General features: G+C 42.5%; 1 protein-coding gene across 5 annotated transcripts in view; it reads right to left on the bottom strand.

Moving 5' to 3' along the window:
• Slc24a2 (solute carrier family 24 member 2) overlaps window positions 1-20902 on the bottom strand; it is a 254322-nt gene extending 233420 nt beyond the window's left edge. For all 5 annotated transcript variants that reach the window (XM_052176727.1, XM_052176728.1, XM_052176726.1 and 2 more), the window contains exons 1-2: window positions 20755-20902; window positions 17236-18316 (exon numbers count right to left, since the gene is read on the bottom strand). In XM_052176727.1, the coding sequence (XP_052032687.1) occupies window positions 17236-18168 (933 nt within the window). In that variant the 5' untranslated portion in view covers window positions 18169-18316; window positions 20755-20902. The remainder of the gene's footprint in view (window positions 1-17235; window positions 18317-20754) is intronic.
• Between the last annotated feature and the right edge of the window lie 5267 nt (window positions 20903-26169).

Below are 26169 nucleotides of genomic sequence, written 5' to 3' on the forward strand. Positions count from 1 at the left end.
TGTGTGACTGGTTGTACTTCTGTTCTAATTGAACTGTACAGGTTAAGGATCTTTCACAATCCATTTAAAGACTCTGCAGATGACCAGTGGCTGACATTGTATGTATGGAAATCAAGAGAAACTCAAAATACTGTCCACTAAGACTTACAGAACACATTTCCTACTTCTAGTTTCTTTATGGGGTGGGAAACAATGCAAGCCAACTTATTTGAATTCTGAATATGATAAAAAGCACATTATAACAAAAGGCCTCAAGAAGTTCCTATATGAAACGTGAAGTTCTTATCTGGTCATAGGTTTCTTGACTTTACACCTTGGTTATGTTCTGGGCATCAGAATAAGGAACTTATGGATAAATTAAAGTTTCTGGGGTTAAAATTGTGCACTCATACATTAGCCTCTTGAGATCACCACTGAGCATTTAACAAAGATAGTCACCCAAGAACAACCTTTCCTAAGAGATCATTTGAACTCTGTACTAAAATGTGCATGCAACTGTCCTAATCCTGCTTCCTAATATACCCACTTAGCATCTCTCACTATCTTCCTGTCTGCAGTTTCATTTTTGACATGAGCTCAGATTATGAAACATTCCCATTACCTCATTAATATTCACACTACCCTGCAAAGCAAGAGGAAGGCCATCTGCTCCCATTTTTGATGTAGAAAACTGGGGACAGATAAATGCATATGTAACTCATGAAGTGTGGGAACAGTGAGATAGCAGGAACATAACAACACGTAGAGATAGGGAAGTGAAATTTAACACTGACCATCCACGGTGTCAGCAACCCTCAGAGCAGCATCTGTCTCCCAGGACCGAGGAGATTAAACACAGAGAACAAACGTTTGGGGGCATTGCAGATACTTAGTATTTTTACTTTTAGGATGACAAAAATAGCTCCTAGAATCTCTACAACACAATCGAGAGCTTTAAGCATTTTAATAAGAGGCCCCATGCTGATAATATTTTTTACACAAGCTATTCAACTACGGAAGATTCATTTTGCCATCCACATTTGCAAGAAGCTGAATTGAAATGGTGGTTTGGCATTCTTGGCCCTGTTTTACTGTTTTACTGAAAATAAAGAACCTAAGCACACGCTGGGACTGCAGAAGGGAGCATGTCCAGTTGTGGCATGTGGCAAAAATGCTGGTCTAAGAAGCTCACACAACAACTATCACTGGAAATCTCATACACGTGGAGCTAATTCCCAGAGCTACCCAGAGATGAAGCAACAGAGCTGGGTGAAATTGTATCCTAGACTGTGGTTATCCAGCAACGAAGCATGTGGTGCTCTTTCCTAGAGCTTTTAAATTCTTCCCCCTACAGCACAACTCTATCTTCTCCTGTTCTATTTATTTCCGTAAGTGTATGAGGCTTGCAGAGCATTAACACATCAAAACATATGTTCCCTAAGCCCGTTATCACATCTCACCTTCACTTAGACTTTCAAGGTCAGAGATATTTATGGCTATCTATATCATGGGACTTAAAATAAAAAGACAGCAGAAAAAATAGTAGATTTGTAATGGTCCTTCATAGTCAGCCTAAAAAGAGCAGCCTGGCTCATCTGAATGCCATTTAAATAAATCAGTTTCTTGCTCAAGGCTACAGAACTCAAATCTACAAAGCCACCAGTTACTACGCAGCTGACGCAAGCAGACTCCAGGGAGAAGATGTTTTCTGGCCCCTAGGAAACCACCAGAGCCTTGAACCAATTGTGCATTCAAAGCATAATCATGTGGTTAAGTTGTTCTCTATTCTCGGATTGTGCTCATTGATCAGGTTGATGGAGTTACCGATAGCTCATGCTAGACAATGCCCCAGAAGCTCTCTTCTTATACCTCATAGGTGTATATGGCAAATTAGCTTCCATGTCTTATTCAAGAAAGATGCAAATGTTACTAGGGCATGGAATAGGAAGGGACACACACACACACACATACATACACACACACACACACACACACACACACACACACACACACACAGGTCTTAGTGGAACACAACCAAAATGAATAAATCTAAGGGCCATTGCCAGACAGTAGAGGAAACAAAGCCTGTGGAGACTGGAAGCCATGACTCAGCGGTTAAGAGCACTTGCTGCTTTTCCAGAGGTCCTGGGTTCAGTTCTCAGCACCCCCATCCTGGTGGTTCACTTCTGTCTGTAACTCCAGTTCTAGGAGATCTTAATGCCTTCCTATAGTCTTTGTGGGCAGCAAGCATGCATGATACATGAACATATATGCAGGAAAAACATTCACATACATCAAAAATGCCCACATTAGATACTAAAGAGAATTATGGCATTGGTGTGTCATGGGAAGGGCTTCTGAGCAGGAAGGAAGTAAGGTGACTGGATGTGAGCAAGCTGCCTTAGGTAAAACAGAGAACATTCTGGAAACAAAGCGATGTGAAAAGTGATAAATCAACCTGATGTTAAGCAGATCCACTCCCAGCCTCTCTGTAGTCGGAGGTCAGAGACCCCCTAACAAGGCCTGGACCCTACAAAGGCTTCAGCTTCAAGGGAATTCATCTTTCCCCAAAGACCAAGGATTTTTTTTTTTCATAGCTTCCAGCCGGATGCAGCTTCAGGGTTGACCCAAGGATACCAAATTTCTTTCCACACAATTATGCCTTGAGAATAGTATGGAAAAGCTAAATCTTCATGGGTTCCCAGGCTAGGAGTAGCCTCACCTATGAAGCACATTAAAAAACTCAACAATTGTGAGAAATATCTGTAAGTTATATACCCGATTAGGGTATATATTCCAGTAACCAAATCACTCAAGCAAGTAGCCCAATTTAAAAACAAGCAAGAGACTCTTAATAAACATTTCCTCAAAGAAGATACACAAGTGACCTCAAATCTCTATCTTAATAAAGCTATCATCATCCACCAAGAAGACACAGATAAAATTATCCTGAGGTACAGCTTCATACTCATGGATTGGGATGAAGAGAGGGATCTTACAAAGTGATAGGGAGAAACTGGAATGGGGGTGTGGTAGCTTACATCTACAAACAGCATTTGGGGTCAGAGTCAGCATGACTGCTATGATCTTGACAACAGCCAAAGCTGTTTTTGCAAGACCTGGTTTCAGAAAAAGCAAAAGGCAAAATGAAGAGTAGGAGGAGACAATGATAAAAACTTTAGAATTCCTATATGCCATTGGTAAGAACACAAAATGGCGCTGGAACAAAAGAGAATGGTCTGGCAGAGCCTCGAAATGTTAAACAGATCATGTTAGCATATGTTTTGGCGACTGCACTCACCTAGTAAAAGTATATACTCACTAAGTATATTCCATACACTATCCATAGCATCTACTTGCAAAACCTGTAAACAAATGCTTGTTGCTGCATTATGCCCAACGATTTAAAAGGTGAAACAACCCAAGTGCCCACAAACTGAACAGTAAACAAGGTGTATTAAAGTCATGTAATGGGATATAGTTTTGCCATGAAAGATATAATCCTGAAGTTCCAGGAGTACATTATCCTACATGAATGAAACCAGACAACAAGCTATAGATTTCATGCTTCCATCTCTGTCAATTGCCTAACGTGAGCAAATCTTTGCAGGAAAAGTAGATCCTGTCCACTGAGGGTTAATAAGGAGCCAGAGGACGAGGTGGTAATACTATTGTCTTAAGGGCTTCTTTCTAAGGTAATTAAAACATTCTGAAATTATACAATCCAAAAATCCTAAAAAATCTCTACAGTGTTCACTTACAATGTATACTGTGGCAAATTAATTTTATTTGAAGGGAGCTGTGACTTTAAAAAGCCAACAGAAGCCACAATGGAATTCCTAGGACCACAGCTGGAACAACACAGCTGGCAGAAGTGAGGTTCTTCTTCGTAGCTGAGGGACATGCTTTCATATCTGCACTCTGATTGGGAATAATAAATGACTTCTAATGAACCCTGTTTCCTACATAGGAAAACTCGTTAACCTCTGGCCTTGGCACACGGACTAAGTAGTTTAGAACTTATCCGGCCTAGAATGCTCATCCAGAGCAAACATTCATCACCACCAATATTAACTTCTTGGAACATTAGGCACCTATTGCCCTCCTCATGAGCCTGGGCCAGGCGTCAACTCTACAACTACAACTCAATAGTTACTAAGGGGAGAGGTGTAGCTTACTTAAGGCAGAAAACAGATATCAGTAAGTCAACATAAGATCAGGTACAAGGAGACCGACAGAGGAAGCATTAGGATTAAATATTGATGAAGTATATGGCAAAAGTAAATATAATTTCAGAGTGGACGTAGTAGAGCTTGGAATAATTTTATGGGTGACAAAGGCCCAGTGTCATAGATAAGGAGTCACACTTTCTTAATCTCCTGGAATCATAAAGGGAGGGCAGATTTACATCCAACATAAAGATATGACTGTTGAGGATTAGTTGAGCAACAGCATATTTATATGCCTGCAAGGGAAGCATGGAGGGGGCAGCAGACAAAAGGAAAGGAAGGAAGGAGGGAAGGAAGGAAGGAAGGAAGGAAGGAAGGAAGGAAGGAAGGAAGGAAGGAAGGAAGGAAGGAAGGAAGGGAGCCTGAATCGCAGGAGGCAAACAATGAAAGCAAGAGAGAGCTGTGGGAAAGGCTGGAGCACAAGACTCAGAGCGAGAGACCTAGAGTCCAGCATGGAACTTGTTAGTTGTGGGGCCTGAGCTGGGCTTGGCTAAACAATTAACCATTTAGTCTCATTCAGAATTCATAGCCTCTCTGCAAAGGAAATTGTTCTATTGTTTTCAACATATGGATAAGCAAACAAACCTCAAGGAGGTTGAGCAGTACATCTAAGATCACATGACCACTTAGTTCTAAATGTGTTGGCTCTAATCATTGTAATCTCAGAAGAAAAGAATGATGGGTTTCAGGCAAAAGTTGTGTTCTATGCTGACCTTGGGCCTAAAATGATTGAAATATTGCTCTCTGTCTCTGTCTCTCTCTTTCTCCTCTGAGTGTAGGTGTCTGTCCATCTCTCTGTCTGCCCATCTCTCTCTCTGTCTGTCTTTCTGTCTTGTGAGACAGATTCTCACTAGGAAGCTCAAGCTAGCCTGTGACTCCCTCTGCAACCCAGGTTGGCCTGGAACTCTACATCTTCCTGCCTCAGCATCCCAGAATTCTGAGGTTGCAGTTGTGTGAACACCTAGAAGAAACCTAATTCTCCCTGCATTATGTATGCTCAGTTTCACCACACGGTAATAGAGAAAGTGCAGGAGCATCACAGACTCACTCGGCCCTTTCTAAGACGGTCCTGTAGGCAGGGAAAGAAGCAAAGACGCCCTTTTGATTCATTCCATAAGAATTACTCTCTCTAATCAGGTTTCTTCAATGAAAACCTCTCCAAGGAAGGTAAATTTGGAGCTTCAATACCTGCTCATCTCTGCTGCTGGTTAATCTACAACTACAAACAGGTATACACCCATGGATTCTACCAACTGTAGGTTAATTGTTTGGAAAGTAGTGGCTGTATTGAGCAATAGACATTTTTCTCATCATCATTTTTTCTAAACAGCACAGTCTAACAACCACTTATGTAACAAGCTGTATTAAGTACAGGTAACTGAGAGACAATTGAAAATATAGCAAAGACTGATGAAGTTTCTATACAAATCCTATGCCATTTCATGTGACTTATTTATTTTCCATTAACAGAGGAGCACAGTTAAGAGAGCTGCTGGGGATATCAGATATAATCCAGCCTTTCATTTCCAGAGAATAGACGCTTGGTGTAAAGTGCCTGGTACAGTCTTACACAGCCTGGGTGTGGGCAAAAAGGCACTCCATCTCCTAGGCTTGGTCCCTGCCAGTGCATGGTTTTGAGTGCATCCAGTAAAGATGTGAACATGGTATTAAATGTACCTGATGCCCAGACTCCTCCAAAACCATTAATTTTACTGGTATAAGAACTATGTATAGTTGTCTTCTGAGAGGCTCTGCCAGAGTCTGACAAACAGAGGTGGATGCTCACAGCTAACCATTGAACTGATCATGGGGTTCCCAGTGGAGGAGCTAGAGAAAGGACTGAAGGAGCTGAAGGGGTTTGTAACCCCATAGGAAGAACAACAATATCAACCAATCAGAACTCCCAGGGTCTAAACTACCAACCAAGGAGTACACATGGAGGGACCCATGGTTCCAGCTGTATATGTAGCAGAGGATGGCTTCGTTAGAAGAGGCTCTTGGTCCTGTGAAGGTTCAATGCCCCAGTATAGGGGAATGTGAGGGTGGGGAGGGGGAAGTGGGTAGGTGGGTGGGGGCACACCCTCATAGAAGCAGGAGGAGGGGGGAGGGGATAGGGGGTTTCTGGGGGGGGAATTGGGAAAGGGGATAACATTTGAAATGTAAATAAATAAAAAAAAAACACTGGGAAGCAAGCATGAGTGAAGGCTCTGTCAGCTCAGGATCTAATCTTCACTCTTGTCCTGGTCAATTCCTACTGTGAGGATGAGCATCATGACCAAAAGCTGTATGTGGAGGAAAGGGTTTCTTTTGTTTGCTTGTTTGGTTGTCTTTTCACCTCATAGCTCATGAAGGGAAATCAGGGCAGGAACTGAAACAGGGACCTGGAGGCAGGAACTGAAGCAGAGACCATGTAGGAACACAACTTATTTGCTTGATCCCCATGACTTCCTCAGCTTGCTTTCTTATACATCTAATACGTCTGCCCATGGATGGCCCCACCCACAGTGGGCTCTCCCTACCAGCAACCATTAATCAAAAAATGTCTCATAGACATGCCTGCAGGCCAATATGATAGAGGCATTTTTTTCCAGTTGTAGTTTCCTCCTCCAAGATAACTCTATCTTGGGTCAAGTTGACAAATCAAATAAGCAAATGAACAACAACAAGAAACCCAACAACAACAAAAAAACTAACCATCGTACCTTCCATACCCTGTCAGAGCCACTTGTGTCAAGATGACAAATCAAATAAGCAAGCAAACAACAAGAAACCCAACAACAACAACAACAATGAAAGCTAACCATCATACCTTCCTAACCATGTCAGAGCTGCAGTGCAGCACACATTTTGCTGAGTGTTGACTTCTTAGGACAATACACACACACACACACACACAGAGAGAGAGAGAGAGAGAGAGAGAGAGAGAGAGAGAGAGAGAGAGAGAGAGAGAGAGAGAAGAGAGAGAGAGAGGGAGAGAGAGAGAGAGAGAGAGAGAGAGAGAGAGAGAGAGAGAGAGAGAGAGACCCTTGGGAAGGAAGCTATAAAGACATATGGATGCATCTCAATGGTATAAGTTTCTATCATTAAAATTAGCATGGGTATACTAGTACTTAATGATTTCTTTGGATTCGTGACTCTGACTCCAAAGACACTAAAGTCATAAAAGGGAAAATTTGGTGATAAGAAGCAAGGGCCCCACTAGGCCAAAGAACATCTTTTGCTGAATTGAAAAGTACTGGCCAGTTGGCTCTGCAACGAAAGGTGCTTGCTGTCAAGTGTGACATCCGAGTTCCATCACCCGGGAATCCAAAAGGTGGGATGGATGTGAGTCTTACAAGTGTCCCTCTGAGATCTCTCTCTCTCTCTCTCTCTCTCTCTCTCTCTCTCTCTCTCTCTCTCTCTCACACACACACACACACACACACACACACAGAGAGAGAGAGAGAGAGAGAGAGAGAGAGAGAGAGAGAGAGAGTCACCACCCATCCACCTGGAAGCTACAGTCTCATGCTGAAGTGCAGAGCTAATCTAGTGAGCTGACTTCCAGATTTCTGCTGTCATTCATTCCTTTATTCAGACAGATGCCGTTGAGCATTATACGACTAAAAGCCGTGCCAAGAAGCCCTTTGGAGAAGAAGAAGGGAATATGAAAAAGAAACTTTCAAACAGACTTTTTACAACTCAGGTCGCAAGTCATTATTAAAAAGGTTGAAGAGAATGTTTTTAATGAACGGAAAATGTAAGCAGTGTAAAGGTGAAGGCAGTGTTTCATTTATTTAGATTTCATTTTTATATATAAATATGCTCATACCCATGCATGTGTGCCATGTGTGTGTATATATACTGAGTTGCTATACCTGGCTCCGTGGCACAGTGGACTTCTACACACTAAGTTGTATGTTTTAGGGCTGAGATATATCTCAGTGGTGAAAGCCCCCGAGTACAATTCCCAGGACCTCAAAAACAAACAAACAAACATTTTTAAATTATTATTTTAAACACAAGTCATGTTAAAAAAATATATTTTGAAGGTGCTGACTCAATAGAGCCTAATATGAAGTGTGAATATAATTTGGAAGCGTAATTTATCTTTGTTGCTAATTAACCAGAGAAGCACTAAGGTCTACAAGTCAGAATGTACTAGTCAGGCAGACACAAGTGCAAATTCAGTTTAAATTTAAATCTAAAATCATCTGTACTTTCAAATCCCTTGATCCCTTGATCTGCAGGCAGAGATGATCACCTGTATGGCAATGGGTGAGCCAGAGAGGAAGTGCTGTCTAGTTTTCTGATCCTCTCTGCCCTTGACTCTGGAAGGCCAGCCGGGCTCAGCAGGCTCCGGTAGCACAGTGAGGCAGTTGCAGCTGCCAGCAAGGGTATTCACTGCCAGAAGCTGCCAGGGCCAAGGAGGCCGAGTGTCCTGCAGTAAACTTTAAATGACTTTCCTCCATGCTCACTGTTCCCCATCTGTCCAGAAGATCCATCTCCCAAGGCATGCTTAAGTTAAATTACAGCTTAATTAAGTTGATTAAAACATTCAAGTGAAACATCACATGGAAAGCAGTTAATGCGAAGAGTTGGATGATATAGATATGGTTAGGATCTAGTCTTCTGATAGTGTCAACATATGAGATTTCTAGTTGGCCTGGTTAGGATAGTCAACAGAGTATTAGACCTTCTAAGTACAGAAACAATATGCTAAAACACTGATAATACTGGGTCATCTCAAACATACATCTTAATATATCAGGCTGTTTCATTATATATCAGACTACATTTCTCCACAGGGAAACAGAGATCTTGACTGGTAGAAAATCCTCCAAGGTCATATGTCCAGGAAACACATGCCAGATTTGGAACCTCTGTCTCAAGGCCTCCTCTTCGGAATAATTCACCCATTCAACAAAAGCAAAAATGGCAAAAACTTCCTGATGGTATTTAGGTATGGAAATGGGAAAGATGAGAAAGCTAAAGTTAGGATTCTCAGCATATATTTGTAAGAGATTTTCATGTTAGTCATCAGAGTGAACTTTAAAATTGACACAAAAGACATAGGAAACTGGCAATCCACACAAGAAAAACCTAATTTGTCATAAGCATATGTTTCAAAGCAGAACCTCCCAATTAATCAGAGAAATGCAAGTGAAAACTAATCAAAATTTTAGATTTCACCTGTGGAATTGGAAGACACAACAACATTTAATATTCAATACTAAAGAATGCAGCAATAGAAACTTTAAAAAGCTCAAAACCCATGGTGTTAAGTTTCTTTTTCTATAGAAGCTCATATGCAATCTGTCGTGTTTTTTATAGCCTTAGTGAATACAACAATAAATAATACGTGATAAAACTAAACAGTACCTAACATATTCCAGGAAGAGGACATGCTCTCAATAGGCTAAGAATTTTTAAGAGCATGTTAAGTAATCTATAGTTACCATAATTTTTAAATCATGCATGTCTAAAGTCCTTTTAGTTTGTGCAAATATGTAGGTATACACACACAAATCAGTACATGTGCAAATGCATATGTATGAGAAGTCTAGAGGCAAAAGTGATGTTTGGATGGTGCAATGAAGAGATTAGAAGCTACTTCAGATTCACATCTTTAGTAGTTTCATTTGAGTCTGGTTAAAAACATATATAATTTAAAAGGCAAGTCTAATATTTAAAATGTCCTCATATGACTTCCTATCAGAATATCCTCTTAAAATTGATTTGACTCAAAGTTTTGCCGTTGGGAGGATGGTTTTTGATAAGGGTTTTTTTCTTCCACAGATAGGCAGCATTAAACACCTTGGGAATATATTATTAAAATCACACATCACTGTCACCTGCTACATACATTATCTTTTAACAAATCCACAGGCTAAAATGTATTTCTGGCAATATGATAGATTACGTATTCAGAAAATCTCTTCTCAATGTGTCACACCCCCAAATACTAGATAACCTCCTCAAACAAATGAAATTATTCAAATTCAAGACAATAACAACAAGTACTGAAGTATGGTGTATACATTCTAGAACAGTACAGTTCTAGAAAAACAAACAGAAAAAAATCAAAATAAAAGGCAAGGAAAATTATGAAAAGAAACAGCAAGGTCAAACAATAGAAAGTATAAGGGTATGAGAGAAAAATATCTCAGTCAAACACACCGAGTCTCCAGTTCAAAGAAAATGACTGTCAACCTGGAAAAGAAACAAAATGTATCTGCATTGTGCCTAGGACAGACTTATGAAACAAAACAAGATGTGAAAAATCAAAGAATGGGAAAATTAAACCTGACAAATGCCTCCAGGAAAGGTTAACACAACAATTCCCTTCTCCTTTTTCAGAAGAGATTTATTATTTGTGTGTGTGTGTGTGTGTGTGTGTGTGTGTGTGTGTGTGTGTGTGTGGTGAACAGAAGCCAGGAGAGGGTGACAGGTGTCCTCCTCTATCAGTCCCTGCCTGTTCCTCCAGAGCGCCTCTTCTTGATCCCAGGGCTTGCATTTTTCCCTCTAGGTTGCAAGTCAGCAAACCCTAGAAGTCTTCCTGCCTCTGGCCTGCGGGGTGGGGGTGGGGGGGTGAGGGGGGAGGTGGTGTGTGGTTAAATCAATGTGTTGTTCAACTGACTTGTTACTTGGCTGCTTGGATCTGAAGTTCTGGACTTACATAGCAAGAGCTCTTAACTTTTGAGCTGCTTCTCTACCTCCACATTCCAATTTTTGGAATGCAGATCTGCAGCTGTCTGGTTCTATCAAAAAGGAGCAGGAGAGGAGAGGGAAGGAGAAGGCAGGGAGGGAGAATGGTGGAAGACTGAGGCAAGGTAATTGCTTTTCTGCATTGCTGACCAACTCAGAGCTTAAACCAGAGAAAGTCAAATGTGGACTTAATGCATTAAATAGCCTTGACCTTGGAGGTCTCCCCAAATGTCTCACTCATTGTAAACCACAGTTTACAATGGTTTACCAACTGGTTAATAGAAATGAAAAAGACAATAAAAATAGCAGCATGTTGTTATGTCTGTCTAAATGAGCATATAACACTTGAAATTCTAGTTGATTACAGATTTGTGACCCCTAAACTTTCTTTCTGTTAAAAATGATGATCACTTTTCACATCTATTTAGACATATGCCCTTCCTAGCTTGGGCATGCACACCTTTACTCCTAGTACCCCTGGTAGCTGAGTGGGACTGAGGTTGCCAATTCAGTCTGGGCAACACAATAAACTAGGAGAACAGAAAGGAAGGGAGGGAGGGAAAAAGGAGGGTAGAAAGAAAAAATCCCCTTTATTTTCATAAGACTTGTCTTCCTTGGTGTCTGTACATGAGTTTTACTGATTTATATACTAGCTTTGAAAGGGCTTGAGTTTCCTAACACATTCTGAATCTTAAGCGAGCTTTGGGCTACACATGACTGTTCATAAAATTATTTAGGATTTAATGAAAGAAATGCTAACTATGTAAGGAATATTTATAGTGTTTTAATTCTAATTTCCTCAGGAATATAACTAACATTTTCATCTGCAAAAACTGCTATCAACTTCCAGGAACAGCCAGGCTGACTAAAGCAAGGTGCTCCCAGATTACTAGACTCCAGCACCTCACTTTACTGTTTTCAGTGTCTTTATTTGGATCATTCCCTTGATTAGAACTCAGCTGACTTGCTGTCAGATTAGTGTGCCAAGTCTAAGAAGTTAAGTACCACGGACAGCTGCTTTCTGGGCCAGTGACAGCCTAGTCCAGTGACACATTAAAACCAGGTCTCAGCAGCTAGGTGCTCCCCAAAATGTCTTCATGCCCCAAAAAGAGACAGCTCTAACGCCCCATACCACTAATCAGTTAGGATGGGGCTTGGAGAACAGGGTTCCAATCATCCTATGCCTACGTGCTTTAAACAGAAGTTACATGGTCTCCTCATTTCAATGGTTTCACCGGAGTTGATAACATGCAAACAATAGTCACTGTACATAGTTAGTCATTAGGTTTATGAAGATTATCACGTGGTAAATACATTCCCCAGGGAGGTACAGTAGCCTGCTTAACCCAGTGGGCCACTAAAGTAAATTTGCCCTTCAAGGAATGCTCCTATAAATTAAACCTGGAGCCACTTATTCTGATTCATTGCTCACTTAAGAATAGGATAATGAAAGAGGGGGACCAACACACACTGACCATGCCACATTGTCAAAGACTATGCTAGGTGCTTTACTTCTCGGGGGTCATTTAATTGCTTTTGTGATCTTTAGAAATTTAACGCTATTAACTTCATCTTCAAAATTAAGCAGCCGAGGCTCAGAGAGCTTCAATAAATTTTCAGAAGCCACTAGGCTTCTGCTACATAGATGGGTTTTAAACCCCTTTCCGGATACCCAGGGAAGTCAGAAAATTACTCAGGGCACTTGTGGGACAGGTTTCATGGGAGAGGAGATAGAATGAACTGGTAAAGAAGGGTTAAAAGGGAGAAATGGAACAGGAAGGGTTAAACTGAAATGGGGGGAGAGAGCAGGGTAGAGGGGGGCATATAGAGAGGAATATATGGCACTAAAAACATTTTGAAAAAAAGACATCAGAAACTTATTTTGGTAGAAGCTTCTGATTATAAATACACATACCCTAAGGGATAAAGTTACCCACAGCAGGTAAAAAACACCTCCATTAGATACCACGAGCTATCAAGTCGAAAGCTCACCACCAGGAATGAATTCTTTCTTTTGGAGTTGTTGTTCAGAGTGGTGCCATAGACCCCCAAACATTACATGCTATTTCACATGCTCTTGGCTACAGTCCACATAAGACCCTGCTTCTGAAGCCACCATACACCCGGAGTCATAGAACATGGAGAAATCCAACCGGCATTGACCTGGAATCTTTGTCGCTAGCTAGTGTTTATAGTGGTGGAAGATACTAGGCATGCTCCCAGAGGAGAAAACTCAGCAGCAGCTCTACTCAGCTACGAACCCTGTAAACTACAATAGTGACTGGCCTGGCAAGACATATGCACTGGTGTAATAAAGGCATGGCTATCATGGGAGTCACCAACCACTTTTTAAAAAATTGACTTGATTCTCCACAAGATGAAACCTATACCTGACACTATTATCCAGCCACGAGCCTGTGGCTGGATAAATGAAAGGTCCCAGAGGAGAGCTTACTGTTATCATTTTGTTTAATGGACAGAGTTTAAGGTAACTCCTAATGACTTATCATCATACCGATAGATCACTATAGATTCTTACACCTTTAGATCAATACATCTCTCAATCCTCAACTGAAAAGCTTCAATTTGCAGTAGATGGTTATTAACACAGAGACTCACAACTGGCCAAGGTGCAGAGACTAAGAGACTGAAGACTGCTCAGCCCTAAAGGAACATATATACTGTAGCCCTTTCTTCAAGGCCTAGGAATCATTGTGGAAGAAGGGACGGAAAGATTTTAAGAGCCTGAGATAGTGGATGATTACAAGGAAACATGTCTTCTGAACATAGCAGGGCAGCTGCACAAATGAACTACCAGCTGTTGTGATAGCATGAAAAACACCTGTGCAAACTCAAGCCAGACTAAATCCCACTATGAAGAGGGGAGGTGGTCATGTAGCCTTAGTGCTATTGGAAACTGTTAGCTGCTGCAGGGAGGGAAGAGATGGGGGGGGGGATTCTTTTTTTCTAAGAGTTTAGTCCTTGAAATGTTGATTACTATTCAGTGGAAGACTACACATCCGAGAATATTTGGGCAGCACAAATTGATCTTTAAGGATTAAAAAAGAAGGACACAAAGTTAGATAGGGAATAAAGAGGGGCATAACTAAGTAAAGTTTGGGGATGAATATGATCAAAAGACATTTTATGAAACTCACAGAACTGATTTTAAAAAATGCACCATTTTCTGTCTGGCCTTCTGCATCATGTCATGACACCACACAACATTTTAAAGAGGGTAGTGGTGTCATCAAGGAAAAATTTTAAACAAGCAAACAAAACCAAAAACTGAAGAAAAAAAACACACACAGGGAAGCAACATTTTATGAAAAGAATTCCCAATTTCTCCATGTTCACAGTCTGTTCCTTTCTGGCACAATCTATCAGTCACTACAGAACCAAATTAAGATTTCCAATGTCCTTATTGAAAGCTGTTTCACTACGTTGAGCCCAGAAGAGCTGATGATTCTACAGCAAGAACCATCTGATGATCTGCTATCTAAAATGTGTTTTCTCTACTTTCTTAAATTCTCCTGCCCCATAATTGCAAAAACATAGCCACCAAGTAAGCTCACAGGGAAACAAGCTAGGATCTGCTCCCTGGATGTCTATACAATGTAGTCCTTCCTTCTGAGATGCACATGGGATACATTCAGTGCAGGGACTCTCTAAGTGTCCAGGTGACATCAGAGCACTGATTCCTGTAGAGGAAAAGTGCTATTCCAGTCAAAGTGAGCTCAGCACACCAGAAGGAAAGTGGCTATACTCAAATCAGCCCTTCTGGGATATCTGTGCTAGGAGCTGGGGAGCATGTTCTATAGGATTCTGGAATCAGGAATGTGATAAGGGTCACATTCACTTCAAAGTTCCAGCCATGAGTCTAAAGTGAGACCAAGGTCTAGTTTCCTGAAGGGAGTCAGGTTCTTACGAACCACCGCACTTGAAAATGTATGATTGTGCTCAAGCCAGATATAGGTCTGCTATGGAAAAAAAAAAAAACCATCTACTCCAATTAGTTATCATGTGCTAAAAGAAAGGTGATGACTGAATAGAATAAATTAAAATTGTGTAGTGTGACAGTAAGAGAATAAGCACCATGGAAATACTTAACATTAGAACCTCCAGCTTTATGATAAAATTTTATACTCAGAGTTTACAAATTAAAACTAAGACAGAATTAAGAATAAAATTAGGGATATGAAACAGGAACATCAGCCCAAATCCCTGATTTATAAATGATCAGAAAAGTGAAAAGACAATCCTATGATTAAGCAGGTAAGAGTTCTGCCAGGTCTCCTTTAATGAGGACATTATAGTTGACAGAGTGCTCTCTGTAGCCTGCATTTAAAGCTATTTCTCACATGTATGAAACCAGATGCATTCCTACCCCCGCTAAAATCAGAATACAAACTCTGCAAGTTCCAACGTTTGCGAATGTGACCAGCACAATTTCCAACTGAGTTATGTCTACGTAAAGAAGGACCATGGTAGGGGGAAAAAAAGAGAAAAAAGAAAAAGAAAAAGAAAAAGAAAAAACCCCAAGGCTCAGGGTTCCTCAAAAGACTTTTCACTGCTGATGTGCTTGGAATATTTCTAAAGTGCCAGATCACTTCCTTGCTTCTCAAAAATATGGTTTTTCCTGAGAACTGTCCAGTACTCTGACCAAAATAGACCACAGACTAGTAAGCAAATCATTCAAACAGGCCCAAAGAGAGTCTGAGGGCCATTTCTTTTGTTACTAAGGTACAACACGGAGCACAAAGAATGTCCCTGTCAGATGCCATGAAGGGCATGCCATCAGCTGTCCCAAGCAAATGCATGCTCGCCATATATTATGCTAAATTACCTGTAGAAACTACAGTTTCCGATGAGCACACACGGAAATAAATGTTAAGATACATATATGGTATAAACATGCTGTGGACTAGAGAAAATAAAGGTGCTTATTACAGAAGCCTGGTGATCAGAGTTTGATTCCCTGAACCCTCATATGGATGAAAGAAGAGATGAACTTGACAAAGTTGTCCTCTGATTGACAGATGGCGTGGCACATTTGCCCCGCCACACACACACATCACGTACATGTGCACATTAAAAATAATTAAAACATTTCTTCTTTGCATGTTCCTGTGTATACTCTCTCCTGTTTACATAAATATTACTAGTGATTTTTTCACTCTGCTTCTACTCTGTGACTACTATAAAAATTATGATCATCAAACTATACTAAAATGGAATTATGCAAATTTAACTAATATAATACCATTTTCTTCATTTTGTGATCAAACCTCCTCCTGTTACTCAAACATCTGCTTTTTATATGTGTGAGAATTTTCCCACTTGCAAACATGAAAAGTTTCTGCATGTACTTGGGTTTTCTGCTGAAAATCATATTCAGAGATGACATTTTTATAGTTAGACTATAAATCAGAATGCTGCATTAATAATGAAACTACATAAAAATTCACTGATGCTCTTCATCTATTGTTTTCCTTTCAAATCAACATTTTTTTAGGTCAATTTCTTTTAAACTCTTTACAGATCTGCCTCCTTAATTAAGCAACGTCACCTCCAATTCTCCTGTGAAAGTGCACTCACTGGGTCATGTTTATTATGCTGTGCAAAAGGGCTCCTGCAATACAGCAGCAGGCTGGCCAGTGATTCCCTCTACAGTGGATACTGATTCCTCTCAAATAAGATCACATGGATCAAGAAAAATAAGCATAGGTCTGGGGGTGTTACTTAGTCTCTGGTTGCCTGCCCAGCAATGTGAGAGGCACTTGGGTTTAATCCCAGCACCATGAAATAAAACCAACTTGAAGAGACAAGGGGAAAATATCTATTTGTCACGACAATGAAGCCAAACTGCTGTTAAGCCCGGGGATGCTGCTGAAAGATACAGTTCTTAGAAAACAAACTTTCTTCCTTAAACATCGTTAAAGAGATGGTTCTTGATCTCTATCAGTGGCTTACCTGCCACTTGCTAAGAATATGCCCATCACAATGGAAGCACTCTCAAAAATCACTGGGTCCACTTTCCAAAATAACAAGCCAATGCTCACTCTGCCATGGGATGCTTATGTAACCTATATTTACATTGATTTTAACTCTATAGTAGCTTGGGAACTTGGTAGACATGTAGAAGAATGCCCCACAAATTATATTTTCTAGTGTCATTTTCCTTGGCTCTCACAAAACTGCAGAATGCAACCTATTACTCACTGTAGCCCAAAGATCATCACAGTTAAAAGACAAAACAAAAACAAGCTGCAGCTTGCCAAAACATCTGCATTCAGAACCATGCTAAGGAAATGGTTAAGTAAAGACTACTTCCACCGACCTTTGCTTGGGCTTCTGGTACTGTCACCTTGACAACATTATTGCGACTTATCATTTGCTTCACCCATTTCTCTACTTGGACGTTGAATTTCATGAAAACCACATAGGCAAAATAAGCGGTTAAGAGGAGTAAGCTTTCCCACCACATGATAACGTTATCCAGGAAAAATATGATCAACATGATCAAATCAATGATGTAGAAGGACACATCCCGAAAGAGCGGCCACCAGGTCAGGTTTAAGATTTCTCTAGAAAACAGAGCACACATGCCAATCACAAAGAGGATATTGAACACGGCGGAACCTACGATGGTGCCAATGCCGACATTGCTGTGTGCAATGAAGACCCCTATAAGAGACGTGAAAAGTTCTGGGGCTGACCCGCCGGCAGCCATGAAGGTGGCTCCCGCCACATCATCAGAGATTCCCAGTTTTTCAGTGATGACAGTCAGAGAAGGAACAAAGAACTCATCACAGACAATGGCTAGCGCTATGAACATATAGATCATTCCGATGACATGGAGGATGATGGCACCTTTCCTTCGATCCTCAAGGGAGAAGATATCCTTTGGGTAGTCTCCCTGGGCGTGATCAGTACTGTTCTCAGCTTGGTCCTCCTGAGAAGCAGGGGGCTGTGGGGTGTAATCTCGAATCTTGTCATTTAAGTCTAAGAGAGTTCTTTGACGGTGACCCTGTGCTACCCCAGGGCCACTCACGTCACTGGCTTCTCCTCTATTGCTCTGAGAGTCTGTCTCAGTAAAGGCACTGATTGAGAATGGGACAGTGCTCACAGCTACCAGGCCCATGACAAGGCCAATGACTCGAATTAGCTTCAGTTTTTTCCTGGTGTTATAATGTCTCCTGCAGCCAAATGGTGACTCATGGGAGCACCATTTCTGCAGGAGCCTGACTGTGGAGCTTTGGTGGCGATCCATCCCGGCTTTTCTGGTGGATATGGTGGTCTTCACGTTCTAGACTCAGACAGACGGTTCTGTCATACTGCTCCTTGCTTCCCAGTTGATGATGCGTATGGGGCACTTCTACAACTGCGATCTTTACTCTTCACGGGGAATATATCACCACCTAAGTTTAAATGAAAACAACAATGATAAGTGAGTCATGAAATCTTACCTTTCTATAAAGATAACTTTGCAGATGTGATGAAGTCTTGTCCTATAGCCTGTGTTCATGGGTAAGTTACTTGAGTTCTAGGTGCTACGGGTTCCTTAATTTATTAATCTAATTGAAATCTTTCTCTTAATTTTAATTATGTGTGTCTGTGTGTGAGTATGTGCACATGTGAGTGCAGGTGCCCTTGAGGTCCAGAAAAGGCCTTAGGATCTCCTGGAGCTAGAGGTACAGGCAGTGAGATCCATCCAGCATGGATGTTGGGAATCAGACTGCTTCTTTGCCAGAGCAGAGTGTTCTTACAAACCACACATGTATACTTGCAAGTGCTCTTAACCTCTACACTGCTGTTACAGTCCTGGGTTTCCTTGTTTTAAAACTGGTCAACAGGACTAGACTGAAGTGCTAGCTTGGAACCCTGGGTTTGTTACCTACACACACACACACACACACACACACACACACACACACACACACAGAGAGAGAGAGAGAGAGAGAGAGAGAGAGAAAGAGAGAGAGAGAGAGAGAGAGAGACAGAGAGACAGAGAGACAGAGAGACAGAAAGACTGAGACACAGAGACATAGAGATATTGACTGGTTGATTAAGAGTCATAGGCAATTAAAGTCCTTGCAAACCAGAATTGCTCTCTCTCTCTCTCTCTCTTTCTCTCTCTCTCTCTCTGTGTGTGTGTGTGTGTGTGTGTGTGCTCTCTAGGGTGCACATCCAGAGCTTCAACACTCCAGACAATAACTTTGTCGCTGAACTACAGCCTCGTAAATCGCTTTAGGATGAACTGAAACATAAGTAGCACTTGGAATAAGAGGTATCTAGAATGAACTCATAATCACACATGTATAAACCAAGTTAATATTTCAACAAATCTGACATTAGGCTCAGGCAGCTGAAATGCATGTAAGGATGAAACATTTATAAACAAAAGTCAATTCATCCATTTGAAATCACGCAACATCCTCCTGGGCTAAAACGGTTCCACTTCTTTTGGAACTAAGTTCTTGACAACTGACCATTATGCTTTCTCCTAGAACAATTATGTAATTCAGTGCATTTTCTGATTGAACCTATCATTTGGAAAGGAGTGAATTTGGGAGGTGGTAATACTGATTTCCTGTTCACATAATTATTAAAGGATATTATCTTTATGAAATTGTCTCATATTAGATACAGAAAACCTGCTCTTTAAAAATTTAAGTTTACAAAAAAAAAATGTCTTGGCAACAGGAACAAGCTGCTGTTTCTTTAAAGCATCTAAACTGTTTTCAGCAGGAGCTTCAAAAACAACCAAATCCTTTAGTCTTATTTTCAAAAGCTCAAACAAAGCTCAATGCAGTGACATGACCAGGAGGCTATTTAGAGACACCGAGTGTGTATTTCGTAAACAACATGCAAGCTGCAGCAACACCTCTGCCCATAAAATCCTCCCCCAGTAGCCCCAACACCTATCCTTTATGCCAGATATGCAAAGCAGAGTTTTGATTCGCTATTCCACGGAAGAGGTGGGTAAAGTACCCCACAGGACTGCCTCTACAGTCAAGATTCCCTTTCTAAACAAGCCTTTACATTTCTTGTTTTTATTTTCTTTTCCTGTTCTTATTTTCTTTTTCTGTGCCAACGATTTCATTTTAGGAGCATTCGCCGAGATCACCTCAGGTGTAAAATAAGCTAATTAAACACACGCCCCTTACACACTGGGATTAGCTGGAGCAGAGCAGGACTACCAGTCAACACAGGCTGAGTTGCAGCTGCTCCTCAGATAACCCCAGCCCATCGAATGCCTGGCTGCCTGCAGATGTCTAAGCTTAGCACCCGTGATTAAGCGACTCACAGCGCTCTAGGGATTGTCACAGTGCCGGGTCAAGGCTAGCCTGGGTTGGACTCTCAAGGCGCAAGATCAGATCCAGGCTGAGCTATGAAAACCCACTGCTCCCTTCTCTGGGATGTGCCCCCAGCTGAGTCCCAACTTTGCTTTGCATGATCTTAAACTTTTCCCATGGAGGGTCAATAAGAAAATAAAACGAAAGGGTAGCCACCCCACCTGCCAGCCTGGAGCTGCGACGCCTTTGGGGTGGTGCTTGCTCCGCTTCTCCCCGGATAGCTTGTGTGTGTCTGGGGAAGGAGCGCGCCTTTGCGCATCCCTTTCTAAGTCAGGTTCTCGCCGGTGCCCTCACTCCCAGAGCCTCGGTGGGCCATGTGGGGGCTGGCAACCCGCGCCCCCGAGCGGAGAGAGTTGGCTAACTCAGAGCTGGGCCTGGGGCGCCACATTCACCACGGGGCCACCTGTGAGCCTGCGGCGCAGCTGCGAGATGCGCGCGACCCACCCGGGGACAAGCGGCTTGGCGGCCGCAGAGCTGGAGACCCGGAGACCCGCACTTACCAGCACCGTTGAGCAAGGCTCACAAGCCGGGCCGCTCGGGGCCGCGCCTCGCCCGGGCTCGCGCTGGACGTCGCCTTCGCTGGCCGAAGCTGGGCTCGCGAGGACACTGAGCAGCGGGCGAGCGGTGGCGAGCTAGGCTGGCGGACGGCACTGGGCCCCTCCCTCTCAGCAGCGCGGGAGTAGCCGCAGCTCAGCGCCCTCCCGCTTTGCGCGCCTCCTGCGCGGGCCACGCCCGCCGCCGCCGCCGCCGCCAGCCAGATTTCTCCGCAGTGGGGACCGGGTCAGGGTGTGCAAGCAGGCAAGGGCACAAAGGAGAAATCGTACAGGTCCTTGCCATACCTGCTTCCCGAAGCCCGAAAGTGCTATCAAGTTTGGGGTCACCTCTAGTAGCCACCTCCTCTGTAATTATCAGCAGGGATATCGGTCTCTTTATAATGTGCAAAGGTGGGAAAGATGGTCTTTAGAAAGGCACAGGCTGTGGGTCAAGGTTCTTGGCCCCAGCAGGAATTGAAGCCTTTGGCTTATAGAAAGGAGACACTGAAGGGTCTTTAGACTGGCAGGGTAACACTTTATTATCCGTATGATGATACTACCCAAGACCCTGGGTAACTTTGGTGACCATGACAGACTCATGTTTTTGCCTCTGGATTTCCAACCCAGTATGTCTTCTCGACTTATTTGCAAAGATGTCCTTAACCAGGAGAAACTGAGTCCAGCTCCTTGGGGATAAAGCCAAGAGTATGGGTCAATGAGTTAAAGGTGGAACAAACTATTTGTTGAGGGACATTTTATATGTATATATTTTAAACGTGATAGATGAGGCCCCACCCTGGGAAACGGTAGAGGTTTTTCTGTGCATTTGGGCCCCTTCTTGCGCTCCATCCTTTTGACTCTGCAGCCCTCAGAGGTTCACTCAGATCTTGGGTGGTCTTGCCAAGTCAAAAGAAGCATCCAGAATCTAGAGCCCTTCATTTTCATCAGACATTCAGGACTATTGCCTTACTGAGAGGTTTTCATTTTTATTTTGAACATCATGGGTTGAACTTAAAAAAAGAACACAAACCTTTACTATTTGTTCTGGGAAATAAACGCACACAGATGTAAGGAAAAGAATACAGAAAGCTTTTGGGGCCATCATTGTCTTGCAACATTATTGACTCCTGGCCAGTTAGTTGTATTTTATACTTGCCCCCTTTCTCAGTGTCCCTCATCATGAAACAAATCTCAAACAGCACATCATTTTATTCACAAACACTTAGGGGATGGAAGGAAACAGTTAACCAATACCAGCATTGTCCCAAGGAAGACTTCAGAAATGACTCAGTTAGGCTCACATCGATCATGATGAGTCAACCTGAACATCAGGAGAAGATCACTGCAACCGCCTCGGGTCATCAACAGCCATCCATAATGTGCCCAAAACAACCCAACAGATGGGTAACTGTTGATATGGAGAGGGAACCAAGTCAGATTGCAAAACCACTTTAGAAGGATGAGAACAATCACACATTCATTCTACCTTCTGTACAAACGGAACCCAAGGGTACCCTTGATTTTGACCTTATTAATTGAGAAATCCCTATCTGTCCCATGTTGCAAATGCTAAGAATGAAAAAAACAAACAAAACAAAACAAAACAAAACAAAAACAACAACAACAACAAAAAAAACAAGATTAGCCTGCACAGGTTCTGCTTAAGAGAAAACAAACTGGGCATGCTGGCCATGGCCTGTAATCCGAGGACTGTGTTGCAGTTTTCTCTCACATTCACACCCTTCATCTTAGTAGGAAATTTAAAACATGGGATATGAAAAGGAAGGCAAAACAACAACAACAAAAAACCTGGCATATTTTAAGATGGGATGCTTCCAGGGAAGTGAAACAAGGGTATTGAGGGGAAGTGAAATACTCCATCTTGCTCAGAGACAGCTAAGGGCCTTAAAACAGGAAGCAAACAACCCAAAACATCTTCAGGAAGTCTCTGAAACTAACAAGATTTACTAGTCACCCCCTTCCCCAAGAATATATAAGAAGTAAAGACGGCATAGTCACTCTCAGACTAACTGAGGAGAGACTCACAGATAGGGACAAGCTCCAAAGAAATCTCTCAGCAAGCTTTGGTGCTTAGAAAGAGGCTTCAAACAGACCAGTCAGCCACCTGGAAGAGGCAGAAATTAGCCGAACATCTTGGAAGAATCACAGGTCTGCTGCGGTGCCTTGGAGAAACAGAGAGAGCAGTCAAACTGCCTGGAAGAGGCTCAGACCAAGTGAGTGATAAACATTCTCCAACCTGTTGAGCTGCCTAATGCTGCGGAGTATGGTCCAGGTATCTAGCTTTAGGGGACTGTCACCCGCGGTGGTGTGGGCTTTGGCTGCTGCTGCTGCTTTTGAGTCATTTCTATTCCTGCAGTTAACCTCTTGTCCATATTCCTATACAGCTCATTGCTTCACCAAGTTGGACTTTGGTGGTTTCTGTACTTGGTCTACCACTGGTTCCCTGTCAATTCTGTTTCTTCATGGCTCCCAGGCACAGTCACACAACACTTAAAACTCAGGAGGTGGAGGCAAGGGTATCTCTGTGTCAGATCAGTTGTGAGTTTCTGTGTTAACCACTGTCAGGTACACAAACAAACTTTTCTGAGGAGGTCTGAGAGCTTCATTGATCTAGAGTAAAGAGATGTAAATTAAGAAGGCGGTTTGTCAGGATGCTCATTTTAGCAGAATAATCACGAGTAGGTTTATACCTCAGGCCTAGGAGTTCTTCAACCCTGGGCACAGATTTATTGCAGGGGCTTAGGCAGGTGTTTCCTCCTGTGGAGGAGACCTTCAATCCCATCAGCAAGCAATTAGTTACTTCCACAACATTTGTGCCACTGCTGTACACAGGATCATATCACTATGACCACATAGACCATCATTGTAGTTTGAAGAGTTCATAGCTGGGCAAGAGCTATCTAGCAATGAGGAGGCTTCCTGGTCATTACCATTTGATTTCTCCAAGTCCTAAGGCAGAAGTGTATGGTGTTGTCAGCAGGAGGGTCTTACCATAAAATTCTGGTGAGTAACCAATAGCCTTTATGTCTTCAGTGGTCACTGTAACTAACACCCCCGACGAATAGAATAACTGCAGAGGCAGCATCAAACAACTTGGGGCTGTGCTTTGTAATTAGCAAGGTGTTTTATAAAGCAACCATCTCTAGTGTCATAGAAATGCCTAGGAATTTTTAAATCTCCTTTTGATATGATAATTTAAAAAAAAGCAAATCAGGAAAAACAAAAATCCAAGCTGTAGTAAATCATCAGAAAGTGGAGGTGAACTGGGCAGAGTCGGTTTAACTGCCTCTTTCCTCGCTCTCCCTTCCCCCACATTCCTCCTTTCTGTCCACCTTTTATTACAATTTCTAACTTACATGTTACCAAAAGCTGTAGGTTGTGAGGCCATGTGCACAGGGTGCTAGGATTCCCAGCATGAGCAGTCTCTGGGCTTCCCTTAGGCGGAATGCGAAAATCCCGGGCTAAGCACTTGCAATGTCCAGACCATAGCCCTGACATTTCCCTCTTTAGGAGCTTCTGAAGTCAAGAATCTGTGCATTTCAGCCCTCACGAGATGATGGTATCTGTGAGAAGGAAAAGCAGCTGCTGTCAGGTGTTACTCAATGCCAGTCAGGAAGGAGTAGCTTGTTCTGTGGTAACCGGAGACTCGGAGATCACAGTGGCCGAACACTCATAGGCTTGCCCTTGCACAACTGCCCCTGTGAATTTTGCTGTGTCACCCTTGTTCTGGGTTGCAAGTTGTTCTAAGTGGGCATCCTGCAGTTTACCGTCATGGAGCACGTGGAGTAGCTTTTATGGCTTTAGCCTTTACAGCAGCGGCAGAGACTCACGTTGTCGCATTGGCTGCTCACTGCTCATTGGCTGAAGCTAACCACGTGACCAATCTAAGGTCACACAAGGCAAAGGAACAATAATTCTTTGTGCTTGGAAGAATGGACAGGTGTTGTCCCCAGCACTTGTGACTGTTGCATCGGGCAACAGGTGTGAGAATAAAGAACTAATATCTTGAGCATTAACCGGATTTGTCACTGGAAAACAGCTTTTACTTATCTTTTCATTCTACTAGATTTTTATCACTACAATTCTCATTTTGTAGATGAAGAAATGAAGGTCTAGTATGATAAAGTAATTTGCTCAACATCAAATAGCTCCCTCTTGAGCCCCAAGGTCAGAGTTCTTTGCAGTATTGCTCACGGAATATGATGGGGTTAGTGACATTTCCTATTGAGATGGCTTGCTTAGGTCTGCTTCGTAAAAGAACCTAGTTCTTGCTTGTTTAAAAACCAGGGTATATGGGGTGTTTTCTGATGGGAAGCCAGGAAAGGGGATAACATTTGAAATGTAAATAAAGAAAATATCTAATAAAAAGTAAGAAAAAAACAGGGTATAAATACTAAAATGGAATCCTGGCTCTCTGCAAAGACTTCTCCTTGGGTCCCTACCCTGAGCTTCCTTTACTTTGTTTTGCTCTTGGTGGTGGGTTTTGGTTTGATTTGTTTGTCTGTGGCCTTCTTCTTCTGGCTGTATAAGAACCACAACAGTGAAGGTTGTGGGGTTGAGGGACGAGTTTAGGATTCTCTCCCTTTTACAAAGGCATTTCAGTAGTACAAATACCCCGATCCCAAAGATGGCTTTCTTCTGTTCATTAGATACCGAGTGAGGAGTGACAGATGACTTAGTTTTACAAATAGGAACAGGAACTTTTCTGCCTTTTAAATGCCCAGGAAGCTAAAAGTCAGCATCTCCTTGCAAGCCTGGCTTAGCCTCCTGGCTTCTGGGCACCAGCCCTGACCGCAGTGCTGAGGCCAGGGCCCGGGGGAAGGCGGATCGAGTCTATTGATTTCAGCAGTGACTTGGAGTCTAAAGTCTTGGCTATCCTCCTGGTTCCAGTGGGGACTTCTTGAGTGACCTCCAGAATGGCCCTTCTGTCTCTTAGAGCCACACTGGCAAAGAACAACATTGGTAAGGGAGACTTCCTGGAGTCGGAGCGGCCAGATTACAAACTGCGCCTCTGCTGCCTTCATCCTATGGGCTGTTTGTGAGCTACTGAACTCCAGTTCGGAATCGGAACATAAAATGAAAGTCACAGGCCTTAGCCTCAAACGAGCCATCAAGAGTGTGGCACTGCCTTTGGCTCTTGATTGCTGAACTAAACTATTTATGTTGTTCAACTCATAGAGTTGGAATGAATAACACTAACCATTTTCCAAGGTTGGAGGTGTCAAGATGGATATAGGTGGAGTACATACAGCACCTGCTTCGAAAATAACTCCCTACGTGTGATGGGGCTCGTTGGGGTGAAGCTTCCCTCGCCATTCTATGCCCGCAAGATTCTGCCCCAGCTCTGGGGTCAGTTGAAGA

The sequence above is a fragment of the Apodemus sylvaticus genome, chromosome 3, assembly GCF_947179515.1.
Source record: "Apodemus sylvaticus chromosome 3, mApoSyl1.1, whole genome shotgun sequence".
In the NCBI taxonomy this organism is placed as follows: Eukaryota; Metazoa; Chordata; class Mammalia; order Rodentia; family Muridae; genus Apodemus; species Apodemus sylvaticus.